General features: G+C 35.1%; 1 protein-coding gene across 1 annotated transcript in view; it reads right to left on the bottom strand.

Moving 5' to 3' along the window:
• LOC141336504 (transmembrane protein 131-like) overlaps nucleotides 1-22139 on the bottom strand; it is a 76304-nt gene that overhangs the window by 37452 nt on the left and 16713 nt on the right. The window contains exon 4 of the mRNA XM_073842157.1: nucleotides 9334-9405. Coding sequence (XP_073698258.1) covers nucleotides 9334-9405 — 72 coding nt within the window. The remainder of the gene's footprint in view (nucleotides 1-9333; nucleotides 9406-22139) is intronic.

The following is a 22139-nucleotide window of genomic DNA, read 5'->3' as shown; positions in this document are numbered from 1 at the left end:
ACAACATGTGAAGTTCTCGGAGCCGACCACGATTTCTGACTCAGATGTAGTGTCTAAATGAATGTGGTGGTGGTCACACGGTCCAAGTCATAGCTCTTACAACATTTCCAGCTCACAAGTTTTAATTGTGAGTTCTGAAAGCATGTGAATGCTTTGGCATTTAAATTGTCGTCATAGAAATGCACAATTCTGAGGACCTGGAACGGCTCAGAGTAGAATGTCATGTGTTGGCATCTCAGAATTATGGTAATTACGATATGACGTGAACACAGCTATTATCAAGTAATAAAAAAATAAAATAAAAAACATGTAGCAATTAGACGGTCTAATTTTTTTTTTAAATTGGATCATTTAAAAATAAATAAATAAATAAAAATAAAAAAAAAATCACCATTTTGATGCACCAAACTTTCTGCATCCAAAAGTATTCTGCCAAAAACTTACTTAGAAATATTATGACATAAATAATAATAATAACAACAACAATAATTGCTATTATTGTTAATGTAGGAGTCATATTAAAGGAGAACTCCGGTGTGATTTTGACCTAAAGTGTATTGAATCATGATACCGAGTGTAAACGTACCTTGCATATCTCATCTCGTCTTGTCCACTGCTGTCCGAAATCTGGGGTCAGTTAGCCGATGCTCACAACAGCTTGTCAATGAAAGTCAATCGGGCATCGAAGGAGCCATGTAAATAAATCACTGTTTTACGCCATTTACGAGGCACAAAGTAGCTCCACACTTCGTTGGTAGACTTCCAAGGGCCCTGACATTTAAAACGAGACATTGAAAACTTAGAAAAAGCACCGGTAGTTTATTTACAAGTAGATTTATACAGACAGTAACCGCAAGAAGTTTAGCGGCCGCCGCCATCTTAAATGTAGTCACGATAAGTCGAGTGTCGAGCACCAAGGAATTTATCAGCTTATCAACGTATCAGGTTGTAGTTTCCTTGGTGCTCGACACTCGACTTATCGTGACTACATTTAAGATGGCGGCGGCTGCTAAACTTCTTGCGGTTACTGTCTGTATAAATCTACTTGTAAATAAACTACCGGTGCTTTTTCTAAGTTCTCAATGTCTCGTTTTAAATGTCAGGGCCCTTGGAAGTCTACCAATGAAGTGTGGAGCTACTTTGTGCCTCGTAAATGGCGTAAAACAGTGATTTATTTACATGGCTCCTTCGATGCCCGATTGACTTTCATTGACAAGCTGTTGTGAGCATCGGCTAACTGACCCCAGATTTCGGACAGCAGTGGACAAGACGAGATGAGATATGCAAGGTACGTTTACACTCGGTATCATGATTCAATACACTTTAGGTCAAAATCACACCGGAGTTCTCCTTTAACGAAAATATAAACATATCTTGTAACAAATACACTACCAGTCAAAAGTTTTTGAACTGTAAGATTTTTTTTTTAAAGAAGTCTCTTCTGCTCACCAAGCCTGCATTTATTTGATCCAAAGTATAGCACAAACTGTAAAATTGTGAAATATTTGTACTTTATAGAATACAATTCTTTTTGAATCTATTTTAAAATGTAATTGATTCCTGTGATTTCAAAGCTGCATTTTTAGCAGCATTACTCAAGTCACATGATCCTTCAGAAATCATTGTAATATTCTTATTTGCTGCTCAAAAACACTTATTATTATGATGTTGAAAACAGCTGAGTAGAACTTGTTCAGGTTTCTTTGATGAATAGAAAGTTCAGAAAAACAGCATTTATCTGAAATAGATAGGGGAGAGCGGGGCACAACCTAACACTTTTTGAATTTTGCGGTTTATGTAAATCGACGTGGGGTTCAGAGTACAATTTTTTAGGGTTGTTCCGATTCCGATACTAGTATCGGAAATGCCGCCGATACCACAAAAAAAATCTAGCATCGGAATCGGCGAGTACTTGAACCCACGTACCGATCCGATACCATTTTCTTAAGATATAAGTTATTCCCGCTAGCAAATCAGAAGCCAGTTCTTCTTCGCAGCTCAGAATGCAAACAGTGTTGCCAAAAGCAACCACTGTTTAGAGCAGCGAAGAAGAAATACAAATGTGCTAGCAGTTTGTCCGCTAAAACGGCGGCATGTCTCATATGTAGGGCTTTATGATTTCTGCGATGCGGAAAACACGGACGGAATCGCGGAATCCAGTCAAAATGGAACTTACAGTTTAACGCGGAACGTCACGGAATTTGTCAAAGTTTGATGCATTAATCAAAGGTAGTTCATTACACTTAAATCAAATCGTGATTATGGACTAATATTAAGCCGAAAACCGACTGTTTAAATATGAATTAATGCGTGGTTCTGTGTTAATGAATTGTACAGGCGCGTGGTTTGTTTACTCCTTGTACTGAAGCGCGCGGGACACTTGCGGTAATATTAAAGGGCTCCAGACTGTGACCAATTTTTCTGCCAGTGTTACTAATTTTCGTGAGCGGTCACACTGGCGCGACCACCGCGTTGTTCAACTCATAAGCACTACCATTTCTGTCTCAGATGAGAAACATAAAATGGCACGCGAAACGAAAGTGAAACTAACACGACACGTTTGAGCTGCTCAGCGCTGACCGTTTATCAGCTTGGACTGCAATGCAAACAAACTTGCACAAACCCCGAACAGCTTTATTCGGGAGCCAACGTTGATTTTGCAACACTGTTACTGCTGCGAGATCCAGTGAGGAGTGTTTGAAAATGCCACACAATGAATAAGGTTGCTGCGAGATCTAGTGAGAATCTTTCCAATCCCGGCCAAAATTCTCTGTTATAAACAGGGCTGATGTACGTCAGAAAACCAGATTAGTAATACTAACTATATGAAAAAATATTACTGTCAAATGTATGTCATATAATAAAAATACTCTAGTTCACTGTATATGTCATATAATAAAAGTTCAATGTATGTCATACAATAAAAATACTCTAGTTCACTGTATATATCACTGTATGTTTGTTTTATTAAGGGATAAGTCTGAAGCACACCATAAAATAATTTATTAGTATTATCTACAGCTGTATATACAATTACACACCCAGGTATCGGAATAGTACTCGGTATCGGCCGATACCCCGAGCCCAGGTATCGGAATCGGTATCGGGAAGGAAAAAACGGTATCGGAACATCTCTACAATTTTTTATCCACGTTATTTTCACACTTGTCTAGTAAAAATATATCGCTTTGTTTCATATTTACAGTGTATACGTTTTTCGTTATTTGCCTCAAAAGAAAGGAAGTGAAACGTGACAACATGCCCCGTAGGTGGGGTACATTGTAACATCTGAGGGGCACGTTGTAACACGACCATATGACAGCTTAAAATATTATCTGATCGAATGAAAAAAATATACACAACAAACTAAAATATTTTGTCAGTAAAATACATGAGTTAACTTTTTCAAATGAAGTAATGAGGTTTTTTAAAAAAATAAAAATGATCTAATTTTGGAGTTTGAAAATGAACACATCGCAACAATGCTTTGAACGGCCCTGATCGCAACACACAGCTGTACAGTAGTTCAAAACAATGTGGACAGATAGATGAAACACATTTAGACATTCAGAAGAACACTCAACTCCTCCACACACAGCTCTCATAGAACACGACACATAAACGAGCCAAAATGCTTTACATTGCTTGAAATAATAACTTCTGAACATTAAACATTGATTGTCAGCCTTTATTCACCTGTTTCTTGAGGTATCTTATCGAAATCCTTAGAAGTAAATCGTGTAAACTGCACCGCTAATGTCACAGAATAGCATAGTTTAATAACAGCGGGGAATATTGTAACACAGTGTTACATCTTTCCCCATCTGCGCCACTGGAGTTTAAAACAGGTTAGTGTCTTCTGCTGGTTTGCGAAGCATTAATAAACCATCTAAAATGATAAATAACAAATTGGAGATTAAAATAATAGCAGATTTGTCTAATTTTAAATGAATATTTAAAACTGAAATGAAAAGTTTACTTCAGCCAGAAATGTACTTTTACTATGGTAAAATAAATATTCAGCGATATCTTCAAAAGGCTTTTGAATTCTGGCGCTCTTTTTTTCTCTGCATAGTGTTGCTATGGCAACTAGTAAACACCGTAAATTTGGTTATGCTAGCGTGTGTGGAAATATTTAAACCACGCGTGTTACAATTAACCCCGCGTTAGGTTGTGCCCCGCTCACCCCTACCTTTTGTAACAATACAAATTTATTTATCATTTCAATCAATTTAAAGCATCCTTGCTACATAAAAGCAAATTATACTGACTCCAAGCTTTTGAATGGTATAGTGTATAGTGTTACAAAAGCGTTTTATTTCAGATAACTGCTCAAAGAATCCTGAAAAAAAATGTACTCAGCTGTTTTAAATATTGATAATAATAATAATAATAATAATAATAATAATAATAATAATAATAATAATAAAAAAGATCTTGAACAGCAAATCAGCATATAGAACAATTTCTGATTGATCATGTGACACTGGAGACTAGAGCTATGATGCTGAAAATTTAGCTTTGATCACAGGAACAAAATTTTATTTTAAAATATATTTAAATCGAAAGCAGTTATTTTAAATAGTAAAAATATTTCATAATATTACTGCTTTTGCTGTATTTTGGATCAAATAAATGCAGGCTTGGTGAACAGAAGAGATCTTTTAAAAAAGAAAAACATTAAAAATTTTACAGTTCAAAAACTTTTGACTGGTGGTGTAAACACAAATGATGACAACGATTAATATTTTTTTATTGTTGTATGATCATTTAGGTCTTATTGCTTCAAAATGAAGAAATGAAACTCTTAAAAAAATGTGCAGAACAGTTATTAGTCATAAAAAGGCAGAAATGGGCAATCTCTAGGTTGCAAAATTATGCAACACTGTCCAAGCAATGTCATTCCAAGTCTAAGCTGTTGTCTCTCTATGTGTGTCCTAATGGAAACCATGATGGGAGAATGAGGGGTGTGTGTGAGTGTTTAAGACAGATACAAATATGTGGACAGTGGTGCAGAAGCGCTGATGATATTAGCTCCCAGGCGCCTGTTTCTTTCTCTCTCTCACACTCCTGCAGAAAGGTCATGCGCTAGCACACTTGCATCACCGCAGGAACATGTATTAGGAAAAACAAGGTGTAGACTATTACCTGCCTCTGCATACATGTGCAAAGAAACATTACGCAATATGCACTGTGTATTTAGAGAAGATGGTTTCAAAATATTTGTTTAAAAAATTATAGCAATTATTTGGTTTGGCAACATCGGCTGATCTTTAGGGTTTAATTCAATGCAAAATTTATAGATACTTAAGATAAAACAGTGACATTTTAAATTCTAACTCACTATTTTTTAGCTTGCAGAAGACATTAAAGCCATTTAGATAATATTGCTTTTTTGTGTTATTTGCATATGTAGCCTTGAGGTATTCCTTAGGTAACTTCTTTCATGCAGTAATGTCTGGATTAAGTTACTGATTAAATATTGAAGTACACTTTTTTTAAAGATAGCTCTTCCATCTCTAGTCACTTACAAATACAATGTTTGTATCGCAATTGAAAACCAAAGAATCATGAATCAAATGGATATTCTGTCAACAAAGATTTACAGCCCTACTGAACATACAAAGCTGTCATGTTTTCAAAGCCTTTCATAAATATTGAATATATATTAGATGTTTTAATTATCAGCATCAGATGATGCGTTTTTCAATTTGAAGTGGGACTTTTATCTTGACAGCACTGAGAATGGCAGCGTCTGAGCACACAGAGCTCTCATTTTTGTCTTCATTAGCTTACTAAATTTATAGCTTTTATATAATATCAATATTCAACTATAATAGCTCAAGTAATTACAACTTTAAACCCTAAATTTGACATTATTATCTCTGTTTCACTACTTGTGATTGACATGTATGCACACGCCCCAAGTTTAACAAGTTTAACAACAATGTGAACACTTAAATACACACTTCATGTTAGGACGAGCCTTCTGCGAAACTGAAATGCTCGGATAGCAAAAATATTATATGTAAATTATGTCCTGGCAAAAAGTGATAGCTTGACAAGGTCATAAGCAAAAATGCTGGCAATTTAGGTTGTGTTCACACTTGTAATTCAGTTCTTTTGGTCCTGATCTGCTTAGCATTCACACTGGCATTTTTGACAGCGAACCAAAAGATACCGAAGCTAAAGGCAAAGTGATACGTTCCCAACCTGATCGGTTGGGCTGAATGATGTATGACACTCCAAACAAAAGGAAAAGGTGCGTCCGACTTAAAGCGGCGCTGCATGTGTATTACATCACAGTACCCATTCGGTGCCACTTTAAGCCGTCCGTTGGACTAATAGGCATGCTCATTGTTGCTCCACGTGTGCCCTCTGCTCATTTTGTTTTGGATACACCACTTGGTCCCTGCATTAAAATCATGTCGCATAGCGTTGCGCCTTGTCATAACTTCCTGTTTTTGGTTTGTTTAGAAGTCTTTTGGTTTTATTCAAACCGCATTTGAGAGTCCGTTTGGAAGCGGACCGAGACCCATCTTTTTAGCGGTCTCAGTCCTCTTCTTTGGTGCGCACCAGGGTTCGGATGGAAGCATTCACATTTACTTAAATGAACCGCCCTAACAGAGCAATTGCACCAGACTTCACTTTAATCAAACCAAACTTGACAAGTGTGAACACACCCTTAAACTCTTTGCATTTGAAAACGTGAGTTTATGTTTTTCTTCTTTAGATTAAGGATGGGCGATAAGGCAAAAATATCATATCACGATTTTTTTCAGAAATATCACGATTCATGATTTTAATCACGATTCTTTGTCATGTTGGTTTTACTACTTTGCAAGTTGTCTGAGCAGCACAGCCAGACTAATTTCTCTATTTTAAAAACCAAAGCCTTATAAGGTAATAAAACATAAAAGAAAAAGATGTTTAGGATGTTTTAGGCTAAATTGGGCGAAGATTCATGTTTTAATCTTTGTTATTAAAATATAAGAACAAAGATAGACTACATGTTACAAATACACGTAATATACATATAAAACAAACTTTAATTTTCAGGTACAGTAGGTATATTTAATAGAGGTTCGGGACATCATCCGAGTAATTTTTTGGTTAGCTGTCCCAAAAAAAAAATCCCCCAAAAAATGACAATCGGCAGCATGTTTAGTTCTGTCACCTTAACAGCTGCACGCATCTAATATCTACAGGCGCTCTTCCATTTTTTCTCTTAGCGGTTTACTTTCCTCTTTAGACATAACCAACTGTGTTTATATGTGATCCTTGTGTGGTTTTGACAGTATTAGCGAACCAGACGCGAAAGTCCAGGCAGGTGTACGCGTTTATGAAGCGCATGCCAGAACAGCACGCAGACAAAATAACATTATTTACAGGCAAGGCTTTAAACCACATGCAAATAATGTACTTTTGTGATTGTGAATAAGTGCAGTGTCCTGTGAGTGAATCTGTCGTCTTCACCAGTATATTAAGACGGAGGCATGCTGTAGGACGATACTACGATATTTTTTTTAAAAAGCAGATCGTGGAAACAATTTAATCTTCCACAATCAAAAACTGTCATATCGCACACCCCTACTTTAGATGTGCTGTGACCTGCAATTTTAGATTTAAGGTGTGTGTTTACTTTTACTTCATTTATGCCCTGATGTAATACCTCTCAAGAGCATTAAGCATCACTCTGCCAAAGCTCTTGATGCAGCAATGACCGCATGAAATTACATGCCCATGACCTTCTTTGAAGCTTTTGAAACTTTCTCCAGCTAAATGACTTCACTAATGAAGACAAAACCTAAAATAAGCGTTTTTAGCTTTTAAATAAATTCCCATGTTCACTAATAATAATTATACATTTTATCTGTCAGTTGTTGCAGCTCTAAATCACACCAAGAAAACCATCTGGCTCAGTGTCCAAATATAAGGTCACAACCACCAGTAATGCTCCCTCCAACTTGGACTATCAGCATTGGAAGAGACATCACAGCTTTCCAAGTCGTTATTTGTTAAGGTCAAACTGACAGCAGTATAGTCGACTCTAAACTCTGCCACTGTTCTTACTTCCATCAGAAGAAAAGAAACTCAGCCATATTTGGTCATCCTGTCTGCAGAGGAAGCCAACTACACTTTTAAAACAGAACAGACCTTAAAATACCATTTTAGGCTTCATGAACAACATCTGCGGCATGATATAAAATAACTGATCAACCGTCATTTTACAAATATAAAACAAATGTTTATAGCAATGCACTTGCAGTAGAAGTCTAGCTAAACACTATAAACTACGTGACCGTTTTGAAAGTATTACCCTTTCCAAAATTTGATTCAGAAATAGACAATATTTCATAATATCATAATAAACATACAGCTTAAAAGTCTTCATAAATCTTTGTATTATATAAATGTGTTAAGTTATATTGAACTCAAAATATGCCTTTAAGTGTCAAGTCAGGATAAATAATCGCATGTGCAAAACACATTTTCTGTAACAGTAACACAACAAAAACCCTTTCACGTCTGTTACTCCATTTCACTCCACCCACAGAATAAATCTCATATGCAGTTGAAGTCAAAAGTTTACATACACCTTTACACCAGTTTATGCAGTATTTGAACCCTTTCCAACAATGGCTGTATGATTTGGTCTATCACTAAATAAAAAAATAAATTAAAAATACAACTGTGGATCATTCAGGTACCAACACAGTATTAAGAATCAATCTATGTAAACTTTTAAACAGGGTAATTTTTTTATAAATTGAACTATTATTTGCTCTTGTGGACTATATGTAAACATCTTTTATGCGTTTTGTATGATCCCTCTTATTTTGTTAAAATAATTAACATTCTGCAGATTCTGAAAGATGTATGTAAACTTTTGACCTCAACTGTATATAGTTTATATGCTGTTCATATTCTGTTACATTCATCACATGTTCATATGCATAATTCTCGCACATGCTCTGAAAAAAGCCATTTACGGCAATGCAGATGCACATGTACACATACAAAGGTACTTTTTGGTACTAATAAATAAACAACAATACTGACAAAAAAACCATCCACATATGAACATGAACACAATGTTTGGCCTAAAGAAAGAAAGAAAATGCACACTGTACAGCTAATTTTTATCAAAGGGAATTTTTACTGCTTTGAGAAACATTGTTTGTGCAACAATGTCATGCAACTTCTTTTAAATATATATATTAATATGGTTTGAAAAGAAATTACATTTTATGGAGATATAAAATCATATATACACACACCTAAATAACATGCTGGTTTATATATACACCATATAAACTATAAAACACTCACTGTGGTCCGAAATCCAGTGTGGGCGGCTGAAACAGGAGCTGTCTCCCACTCTCCTGTACATAAAACGAGGAGCTGAGGAGAAAAGAAAGAAATACATATGAATGTCAGGCAGACTGATGCTTTTTACATGAAAAGGTTCTTTAAAAATACTGGGAAAGAGAATCAAAACCACCAGAGAGGTTTTGCTCCTCTCTGGGGAAGAAGGGAAACTTTGTATGATGTGCTGAATAGTGTATATACATGAACAAATCAAAACATACTGTATGACTAATGTGTAGTACTACGCAATAAAGCGCTTTAAACTCCATTTGAGTTAACTGAAGATCTTACAATGCAAAACTGATTTAAATCTGCTTTAATAGCTAAGTTTGTTGTTCTGCGCCTGGACTTTGTCTTGAGATGACATTTCACTGGTTTGAAAAGACAAAAGCGAATGGACTTTATCACACAATGTCATCGTTTTACATGCCTGAATGTTAATACACCACAAACAAAGCACATTTGTTGGTAGTTTCAGGGTATGACTTCATTCCTCTTGAGAGCCACACACATTTGCATAATGAGAATATCATGATTTAATATGAACACATGAGATGAGAGACTGAGAATGATAAATGAACTTTATTTCAATATGAAGTGAACTCAACACAGAGTCAAACCAAAAATTATTTAGCCACCAGATCATTTTTTAAATATTTTTTTTACTAGTGGATGCAGGACACTATAGTTAATTTATGTACGTGAGGATATCGAAATAAAGTAAACTGTGACATATTATACCCAAAAATTCTTTATAAAGTGGACTACTAGTAAAATTGATACAAATTTGGGTCCAAAAAAATAGATGTGACACTTTGACCTGGCCATGTTTTGTTACATAACTTTCTATCAAAGTTATCTGACATTATCAAGATGAATTTGTTCTGACACAGTTTGTGTCACATTTTATTACTGTTTTCTTTACTATAGCAAATAAACTGATAATGTGAGAAATGTTGAAGGTGTCTAAATACATTTTGGTTAGACTATATAAGTAAGGTTGCAAAATTCAGACACCAAAGCCATGTAACAAACACCAGAGAATCAATTTAATATAGAGCACAACAACTGTGCAAAAGGGTAAAAGGAAACTAAAAACAACAGGAAGTTAAAGTGGGCAGCAGGGCAAAGCAGGCCAAATCATAAACACTTCTGTTTATACTCTCCTAAAACTGATTAAACTGCCTGTTTCTCTGAAAACACCTACTGAAGCAGGTTAACAGTGGAAAAAAGAGCTATGAAGTTGTTCTGAGAAGTTTTCTTGTTGATTTTTTTAAATGACTGAGCTGAATGAGTTTTGGTACTGTGTGATGACAAACATGACCTGAGGTTCCGTGAAATAAAAAGCTGGGTAAAAATCCATTTTCCAGTAAAGTGCAATCTACTCAGTTCTTACTGAAGAAGTCACTGCATCATGCTTTCAAATTAATACTCTCGTTTTGTAAAAAAAAAAAAAAGTGAGTTTCCCTGTATCAGCATTTCCGCAATGCAGAATCTTCAGCAAAATGGCAAAAAATATCCTATTTTATTTGAGTTTTGATTGTGAGCTTGCATATAAATTTGAATATAATTCTGTTACAAGACTGTGTGCTGTAAAATAATTTCAAGAAATTATATTATGTTGTTGTATAAAGTCCATAAAGGCAGCACACAATAACAACATAAATCAAAAATACAGCGCAAGCAGTGTAGTCCAATTCCTGAAATGAATGACTCCTCTGAGTTGGTTAGTTTAATAAATCATTCAAAAAGATGAATTATCCAAATTCATCTAAACCTAATTAAAACCAATTCAAATAAAAGGGAACTAAAAGATTCTGTGAATTGCTACGCAAGGTTGAAACCAGGAGGACACTATTAATACATATGGCTTAAAATAAATTCATTATACAAATAACTCTTTTAAAAGGGATATTCCACACAAAACTACACACCGTTGCTTCCACTTCCAACTGTCATACGCATATTTAAGACTTCACACTTAGTCACACTAAATCAGCATGAAGTGAATTTTTTTTTAGTGAATGTCACTTAATAGTCAAAAACTGGAGCTCTAGTGGGTTCCAGCGAGTAGAAGAGACCATCGGTTTAATCGTGTGCGAATCCTTCCTCTTTACAAACTGTCAGTGGCTTGTCCAGGCTTTCAACAGCTAGGGTCTCTGACATGAAGACACATATCAGCCTTCAAAACTGATTACCAACAGAAAGAGGAGAGCTCAAGCTATGAATCACTTCTGTACCAGTTCCAGGAAAGAACATATGAAACAACCCAACAATACTTCTACGTATACTTCTCATTCGCAGAGAACATGTTTATTCCTTTGAACAGTTTTTAAACTTCTTCATAAAAGAAAATTTGATTGAACATAGCGAACCAGGAAGAGCATCAAATATGGACTGACTTTCAAAAAAATAAATGAACAAACAGGTTTTCTGGGCCTCATATGTGACCCTGGACCACAAAACCAGTCATAAGGTTAAATTTTACAAAACTGAGATATATACATCCTATGAAAGCCTATAAATAAGCTTTCTATTGATATATGGTTTGTTAGGATAGGACAATATTTGGCCGAGATGCATCTATTTGAAAATCTGAAATCTAAGGGTGCAAAAAAATCTAAATACTGAGAAAATCACCTTTAAAGTTGTCCAAATTAAGTTCTTAACAATGCATATTACTAATCAAAAATTACATTTTGATAGGTTTACAGTAGGAATTTTACAAAAAATCTTCATGGAACATGATCTTTACTTAATTTCCTAACGATTTTTGACATAAAAGAAAAATCAATAATTCTGACCCATACAATGTATTTTTGGCTATTGCTACAAATATACCCCAGCGACTTAAGACTGGTTTTGTGGTGCGGCCATTATCACTCTGTAAAACAAGATATTCAAGATATGTTGTTAGACTTCATGCCAGTCACCCTAATTTAAATTCTGGACTACACAGAATACAAGCCCCTCAGTCAGCTATCACGGAGCGAGTTTATAAAAAGACACAGGGTAGATTTGATACCGGGTCCAAAAGTTCAACAGCCGGGCCGTGTTATCAAATGGCTGCCGGCGGGTGGTAAGAACAGCTATAGAAGTTTAGCACATTCTGTGATTCTGTCAAAAAATGGCAACAAATTCACAAAGTGTGTTTGACTTTCTCTAAGGCTTAATTGGCACAATGTTGTGGGAAGTCATTGTTAAATAAAGTCATTATTTTTGCGTTCTTTGCACAAAAATATAATCTTGTAGCTTCATAACATTCCTGTTGAACCACTGATGTCACATGGACTTTTTTATCAATGTCCTTACTACCTTTTTTTGAAAGTGTCAGTTACATTGCTGTCTATGCAGGGTCAGAAAGCTCTTGGATTTCATCAAAAATATCTTAATTTGTGTTCCGAAGATAAACGAAGGTCTAACGTGTTTGGAACAACATGAGGGTGAGTAATTAATGACTGAATTTTCATTTTAGAAAGAACTATTCTTTAAACGTAAAACAGAAACACAATGTACTGGCTTTAAAGAGTGAATATAGACTTAAGGAATAGCATGGTGGCTGTCTTTCATCTGTATGGGTATGAGTGGGAGCCATATCTGAAGAATGCTGAATCACTGCACTGCATGAACATCAGATTAGCAACAATCAAGTTAGAAATCAAAGGCACCTATAGGTATACTTCCTGTCTATGCTGAAACAGGAATTACAGTGTAGGAGTTTCAGGTGAACATAATTTGTATAAATGAAATGCACTTCGCTGTTAGTCATGCCACTTTGTAATGGCTGGGAATTGAGAACCGGTTATTATAATCTGTTCCAAATAACTCATGAACTGTTCTCGCACAATATGAATGAGACACAGAGTGCAACCAATTAGGTATGAATCCTGAACTCACTCTTTTGGTGAATCAAACACATACAGTTTATAATTTTGTTGCATTTAAAGAAGTTCCACTTCCAGAACAAAAATATACTGATAATTTACTCACCCCCTTGTCATTCAATATATTCATATCAAGATATTCGCTATAAGACCCTTCTTCCTCGGCCGGGATTGTTTAGAGCACTTTGAAGCTGCATTTAAACTACATTTTGGAAGCTCAAACTTGCGGGCACCATTAAGTCCACTATATGGAGAGGAATCCTGAAATGGTTTCCTTAAAAAACAATTTCTTTACAACTGAAGAAAGAAAGACATGAACATCTTAGATGACAAGGGGGCAAATTATCCATAAATCTTTGTTTTGGAAGTCAACTCTTTTAAGCTTTCAAGACTTCAATCTGTATAGTTACTGACTCGTTGTCAAACGTTTGCTTACTAAGTTTCTTATGCTTAAAATACAGAAAAAAACAGTAATACTGTAAAACATTATTACAATTTAAAAAACCTGCTTTCTATTGCAATTCATTTTAAAATGCCATTTATTCCTGTGATGGAAAAGCTAGGCAATACTCCAGTCTTCGGAAACTGTACTTACACTTTTGAACAGTAGTGATTGTCTGGAAAATTTAATTTACAGTAAAAAAAAAAAAAGGTTATAACCTTTTTTCAAAGCTAATGATTGACATTTTTCACGCATCGCTTTGCTGGCAGTAGCATCACTTCCCATCACAAAAGAAAAAAACATTGGTGGTTGAAGTAGGGTGTAGTGCTCATTTCCTGTGTGTGCTAAAACAGGAAGTTGTAGGTAATTTGAATAACGCAAGGGTTAAGAGTGTAGAAACTACACTTAGTAGCTGATCAGAGATCAGCTTTGTGTTTCAATGTTGAAGCCACTTGTACCGCACATCAGTGTGCATATTATGGTCTGCCTGTGAACGAGCAGAGGGAGGAGCCAGCACACTCACCACATTCAAAGAGTATGCAAAAAAAAAAAAAAAAAACAGTGTTACCCAATTCAGTATTCATCCAAACCTGTATGAATTTCTTTAATTTGATTATTTTTTCTTCATGTTTAAAATGTTTTTTTTCTGTGTTCAGAAAAAAAAGGAAATTCATACAGGTTCAAAACAACCTGAGGGTGAGTAAATGGTAACAATTTTCATGGCTTTAAACAGCAAGAATAACACTGTTCTTTCAACAGTGTGTATTCTATCCTCCTTGTTTTGGATGTTTTGCAAGTAAAATGTATGTTCAAATCGATTCTTGACTTCTCTTTATGCTTTAGCAGTGTGTTTTTGTTTATTCATTGTCCCTTGAAGAGCAGACATGATTGTCTGCTGGTATTTTTATATACATTATTGTTCAAGGTGCAACTGTAAATGTCTTCTAGCTTTATTCTGAGGTAGATGCACCTTAAGCTCTACTGACAGCATGTGATTACTCCAGAAAACTATTTTAGCAGTTTGTGAAAACTAAAGTAAAACAGAAAAGCTGCTGCTTCCATTTCTTTATAGCAGTGAATCTCAAACTTTATCTTTAAGTAACTTAACTTCAAAAGCAGACCTATTTTACAACATTCTTGACTTACAGTATTTTGAAGAAAGCTAACAGAATGTCTCACTTATTTGTCAAATTTTGAGGTTTTAGAATAAAATTCTGGTACAACCTGAGAAGTTAACAGAAAAGGAAAAACATTACTATGCAATACAGGCTTGCACAGTTGTATTATAATACTGTATAATTGTGTATGTAGGTAAATTATGGTATTTTAATCAGAAATTAGTAATTAAAATTAAATTTAAAAATTAATTGTAAAAACTGCAAGCAATATGTGCAGTTTAAGATCCAATGCAGAAATATAGTTGAAGTCAAAAGGTTATATACAGTCGTGGCCAAAAGTTTTGAGAATTACATAAATATTGGAAATTGTAAAAGTTGCTGCTTAAGTTTTTATAATAGCAATTTGCATATACTCCAGAATGTTATGAAGAGTCATCAGATGAATTGCATAGTCCTTCTTTGCCATGAAAATGAACTTAATCCAGAAAAAAATTCCATTGCTGTCATTAAAGGGCCTGCTGAGATCATTTCAGTAATCGTCTTGTTAACTCAGGTGAGAATGTTGACGAGCATAAGGCTGGAGATCATTATGTCAGGCTGGGTTAGAATGGTAGACTTGACATGTTAAAAGGAGGGTGATGCTTGAAATCATTGATCTTCCATTGTTAACCATAGTGACCTGCAAAGAAACGTGTGCAGCCATCATTGCGTTGCATAAAAATGGCTTCACAGGCAAGGATATTGTGGTTACTAAGATTGCACCTAAATCAACAATTTATAGGATCATCAAGAACTTCAAGGAAAGAGGTTCAATTCTTGTTACGAAGGCTTCAGGGCGTCCAAGAAAGTCCAGCAAGCGCCAGGATTGTCTCCTAAAGAGGATTCAGCTGCGGGATCGGAGTGCCACCAGTGCAGAATTTGCTCAGGAATGGCAGCAGGCAGGTGTGAGCGCATCTGCACACACAGTGAGGCGAAGACTTTTGGAAGATGGCCTGGTGTCAAGAAGGGCAGCAAAGAAGCCACTTCTCTCCAAAAAAAAAAAAACATCAGGGACAGATTGATCTTCTGGAAAAAGTATGGCAAATGGATTGCTGAGGACTGGGGCAAAGTCATATTCTCCAACGAAGCCTCTTTCCGATTGTTTGGGGCATCTGGAAAAAGGCTTGTCCGGAGAAGAAAAGGTGAGCGCTACCATCAGTCCTGTGTCATGCCAACAGTAAAGCATCCAGAGACCATTCATGTGTGGGGTTGCTTCTCATCCAAGGGAGTGGGCTCACTCACAATTTTGCCCAAAAACACAGCCATGAATAAAGAATGGTACCAAAACACCCTCCAACAGCAACTTCTTCCAACAATCCAACAACAGTTTGGTGAAGAACAATGCATTTTCCAGCACGATGGAGCACCGTGCCATAAGGCAAAAGTGATAACTAAGTGGCTCAGGGACCAAAACGTTGAAATTTTGGGTCCATGGGCTGGAAACTCCCCAGATCTTAATCCCATTGAGAACTTGTGGTCAATCCTCAAGAGGTGGGTTTACAAACAAAAACCCACTAATTCTGACAAACTCCAAGAAGTGATTATGAAAGAATGGGTTGCTATCAGTCAGGATTTGGCCCAGAAGTTGATTGAGAGCATGCCCAGTCGAAATGCAGAAGTCCTGAAAAAGAAGGGCCAACACTGCAAATACTGACTCTTTGCATAAATGTCATGTAATTGTCGATAAAAGCCTTTGAAGTGCTTGTAATTACATTTCAGTACATCACAGAAACAACTGAAACAAAGATCTAAAAGCAGTTTAGCAGAAAACTTTGTGAAAACTAATGTGTGTCATTCTCAAAACTTTTGGCCACGACTGTACATCTTACAGAATCCACAAAATGTTCATTATTTTACCTAAATAAGAGGGATCACACCAAATGCATCTTATTTTTTGTTTAGTGCTGACCTGAAGATGATATTTCACATAAAGGACATTTACATATAGTCCAGAAGAGAATATAATAGGTGAATTTATAAAAATGAGCCTGTTCAAAAGTTTACACACACTTGATTCCTAATACTGTGTTGTTACCTGAATTATCCTCAGTTTTTTTTTAATTAGTGCTAGAGTACCTTGTTTGTCCTGAACAGTTCAACGGACCGCTGTTCTTCATAAAAATCCTTCATGATGCAACTATTACAGAAGGTTCAAACGCTCACTGATGCTTCAGAAGGAAACATGATGCATTAAGAGCAAGGGGTGTAAACTTTTGAACAGAATGAAGATTCATTTTTCTTATTTTGGCTTCATTTCATTTTCACATTCATACAAAAGATACATACATGTTGGAAAGGGTTCAAATACACAAAAATGCTGAAAAACCAAAGAATTTGTGGGACCTGAAGGATTTTTTTGAAGAACAACAGGCAGTTTAACTGTTTAGGACAAACAAGGGACTAGTGAACAACTATTACTAAAAAAAAAAAATAAATAAACACACAGCTGTGGGTCATTCAGTCAGTTTTTTTTAATGTTTAATTTTCTCTTCATTTTTGATGGACTCTGACCTGATGGTTTGTCAGATTCAACACTTTCAAAGAAAGCAATACATTTTAACCAAAAATCAGCAAAGACGGTAACACAATAAGGTGTCATTTGTTAACATTAGTTAAATGTATTAACATGAAAAACAAAGAACTATACATTACATTATTTACTCCTCTTTGTTTATGTTAATTAATAAAATTACAGTTGTTCAATATTTGTTCACAGTGCATTAACTAATGCAAATACAATTTGCTGATGCTGAAATTAAAGTTAACTATGATTTAAGTGCTGTAGAAGTATTGTTCATTCTTAGTTTGTGCTAACTAATGTTAACTAATGAACCTTATATAAAGCGCTACAGCAAAGATAATAAGAACACAGCATTCTACCAATCAAACAACGGCAGGCAAAATCCAAAAAGGCATATGAACAAAAAGAACATTTTCAATAGATCTAATTTAGATTTAGCAAGGCTTTGTGACAGGTGTCCATGGCTACTGGTTGCCACACAACAGTGGGTCACATGACAGAAGCAATAAACACACAAGCAATAAATGTGTTGCCATTAATTGGTGTCAACGTGACATCATGGTTGCCAAAACAAACACAGAAACACAATTATCCTTCTAAAATTGAACCAAGAAAAAAGAAAAGCACAAAAAGCCCATGGTGAAGAATGGCTCATTTGTTATGACATATCTTTTTGTTGTTCATTTTTCAGTGAAACACTCATCCACAATAACAAAAGTACACTGGCCTAAATATTAGTGTGCGAGATCTAGAGAAGAAACATTGTGGAATGATTTGGGCTTAATGGAATGTAGTTGATGCCAGAGCTGAAGCTATTTGTGGTGTTGGCAGAGGGCAGGGGAAGAGATGAGAGGGTGTAGCACAGCAGGAGGTGTGAAAATTAGCACTAGCAACCAGAGAGACAGAGAGAGAGAACTGTAGAACATACTATACACTACGACTTCAAATTGCCACTTTGGGAAGCTATTATGCCACATTTACGGATGAGAGTTCTGAGGTCCACTCAGTGAGACGGACAATTGACATCCTTTGATATTACTGAATTACTGTATATTACTGAAAAACACTGAAAGTATAGGATATTCGTGGAAAACAGTTTCAGTCAAATTGCTATTAAAGGGGTCATGACTAGGCATGGGATGATAACCGGTTTCAAGGTTTACCGCGGTTTGAAAAAGTCACGGTTTCAAAACCGGAAACAAAAAAAGTTATACCGTTCCTACGATATGCGCATTTTCTGTGTCAAAGTGAAAGCGCAGGACTCCCTACTAGGTTGTGTGTGTGAGTCCCTGCAGAGAAAACAATGCAGCCCCTCCCCCACCGGTTAGTGCTCAGGCGCGTGTCTGTGTTTGTGCACGTGATCCACAGTCAGTGAGATTCAGCAGTAATATAAGTTCAGGACGGCCAAAGGAGGTGAACCCCCACAACACAGAGTGGGGAATAGCAGACTATATGTACTAATTTTACGTTTCTGTGAACTTTAGCACAACAATTAAGTTAAAGTGAAATCACGTCTTTGCTTTTAAGCCTTCTGTCACGTTAAAGGTGCAGTGTGTAGGTTTTGTGGCATCTAGCGGCGAGATTGTGAATTGCAGCAGAGTACCGCTCACCCCTCCCTTTACAGAACTACGGAAGCCGATACAGGATTTAAATCTCACCTTTTTTTTGACAGCAACGAATAGTGAGATTTCTTTTAAAATGTAATTTAAGGAATTATATTAACTTTATCATTCAATAAAACTATGTTATTGTGAATATTACTTGTTCATCATTGTGTCAGTGTTTTTTTCGCAAGCTGATTCTATGTTAATAAAAACATAATGGTTAATTAAGGTCTTTATGCACCCCTGAAAACATAGTTATTGCACCACTGTCTAGAGATCATCTTAAATATTACACGGGGCACCTTTAACACAAGTGACTGCAATTTAATTTAATTAAGAAGATTCAATTATTTATTTTAATTATTTTGCCTTCTGTTCCATGTTACAAAATGTTCTATATGTTTCCTAAAATAAAATATACTGTAATCCGTTTGGGGAAAAAAAGGTTGTTTTTTTTACCCAGACATTTAAATGTAACATTGTAGAGCAGTGATTACAATACCGTAATACCGTGAAACCGTGATATTTTTATCCAAGGTTATCATACCGTCAGAATCTTATACCGGCCCATGCCTAGTCATGACATAAGAAATCAAATCATGTAAGAAATTAAAAAACTACTTGTTTGATCTGAGGTGCAAGGTGACGTCACCCAAGAAAAACATTTGGCGTTCAGTCGCCAAGAAGTTCACTTCCAGAACAAAAAATTACAGATAATGTACTCACTCCCTTGTCATCGAAGATATTCATGTCTTTCTTTCTTCAGTCATAAAGAAATTATGTTTTTTTTAGGAAGACATTTTAGGATTTTTATTCATATAGTGGACTTCAATGGTGCCCCGATTTTAAACTTCCAAAATGCAGTTTAAATGCGGCTTCAAACGATCCTAAATGTGGTTGGAAACGATCCCAGCCGAGGAAGAAGAGTCTTATCTAGCGAGTCTTTGTATAGATATCAGAAGGATCCCAGCATACAAAACAAGTTACAGATATGATGGCAGCTGCATTACAAATGGTAAGTCAATTATTTCATAATGCTTTGTCTAGATGTTAGTAATTTTTTATAATGTTGTTAAAACACTTGCATGCAATAGTGAGGGGGCGTTGATAGCATTTTCTATGCAATGATGTTAGCCAATCATGGCCGATTACTTAAAGGCCACACACCTTAAAACAGGTGGTTTTAAACAGAGGGCCAGAATAAGGGTTGGAAATAATAATTTGGTAACACTTTCTATGACGCCCTTATTTATAATACATTATAAGGGTATTCTTAAGGCATTATAATGAATGCATAATGCATTATAAAAAACCTTATAATATGTTATATCATCTCATGAGTATTCATAAGAACAGTTTTAATGTATTATAATTTGTACTTTTTTGTGATTATAGCTTTTAAGAGAATGATTACCTCCTCATAGTTATAACATAAGTCTCATATCTTGCCATGTTTCTCATGTCACTTTACTTAAAGCATACAAAGATCACTTATAAGTAATTATAATAATATTTCCCAAAGAACCCTAAGATCAGGTATCAGTTTAGATAAATGTGTAATATGAACAGTTTGATGATTTTGATGGTACCCTTCAGATAGCTTTTGATAAGTAACTCTGCAACTGCATGTCAGCTAGCAGTAATTGTTTTTATGCTGATATGCTAATCACTAAATTTCGATGTTTCCCCAAAAGACAAGCTATTATGTTATATTATAAGTAACTTTGCAAGTACATGAACATTCTACCTAGCCCAACCATAACCTAAGCCTACTAATACTCTAAGGAGTGTTAGTTGGCATGTAGTTAGAAAGTTTAAGCTTATAGTCAATAGACTTAGGGGGCCATCAAAATAAAATGTAATTTAATGTAAAAAATAAATGTAATATGATATAGTCCATTATAAATTAAAAAGATAATATGCCGTTCATTGTGTGTTATAAATGATCATAATCTTAAAAGTTATAACCTCAAATACTCAAGTATTATAATGTATTATAATTGTTGTTATGATTATTCATGAGATAGTATAACATATTATAAGGTTTCTTATAATGCATTATGCATTTATTATAATGCCTTAGAAATACCCTTATAATGTGTTATAAATAGGGGCTTCATAGAAAGTGTTACCAATAATTTTTCCATTAATTATTTGATTTTTTTTGTGTAAAAAAACTTTATAGGTAAACATTTTAAATAAACCTCAAGGAACATTAAAATAATAATAATTATTATTAATAATAAAAAATATCCATGTCATGACCCCTTCAAATTCAATTAATAAATTCAATTTCAAAGTAACACATTGAATTTAACTTAAAACTTTGAAGTAAATAGCCTGGAATTGTATTTTCTAAAAATAAAAAGCACTTAATCTTTGTTGCATTGAAAAAATATTTCCAGACATATTTCAAATCAAGTTCACCTAAGTTCCCCATTAGGTTCTTAAAACTCGGATGTGCTTAAGTAACTGAGCACAAATGTGGCAATCTTTTGATTTTTATTTTTGTTTCTTTTTTGAATTCCTCTTTATAGATTCACTGAACTCATTCATTTGATTGGAAATGGCTGAGAGTTCTTGTCCTCATAAAACCTTTTCACTGCATTTAAAAATTAACATTACAGGCCACGAAGAGCAGTCACTGCAGTGACAGTGAATTGTAACATTATTTCCCCAATCATGAAAGTTTTATGCCATAAAGAACAAATGTTCTCACATCACTCTTTACTTGTGTGATAAACATGGTGAAACATCCTGAAACCACTGCAAGATGTGCTAAAATGTTTTAAGATTTGAAATAGTGGACAAACAGTGTAGACGCAATCAAGAAGGATCTACAATTAGGCAAGAGTACTTCTTCCAATTATATTAGACTAGAATGAAAACCATCTAATGTCTATATTTTAGTGAATGCATACTACAAATCTTTATATGGAACTTCCAAAAACACCATTTACTGTCTTAAAGTCTTGAATCCAAAAACCCATATTAAAACACAACTTGCAAAACATTGCTTCCTGAAATTCTGACAAAACTTACTACATTTTTGCATTAATCTGTAAATGGACTCCATTACTAATAGTGTGAGATTTCCGCATTTCACAAATCGGTTGACTATCGTTTGAATCATTACTTCCTGCAATATTTTTGGTGCAA

The sequence above is a fragment of the Garra rufa genome, chromosome 6 (genome assembly GCF_049309525.1).
Source record: "Garra rufa chromosome 6, GarRuf1.0, whole genome shotgun sequence".
Taxonomy (NCBI): Eukaryota; Metazoa; Chordata; class Actinopteri; order Cypriniformes; family Cyprinidae; genus Garra; species Garra rufa.
Note: the sequence above shows the minus strand (reverse complement) of the source record. Positions and strands in the feature narration are given on the sequence as shown.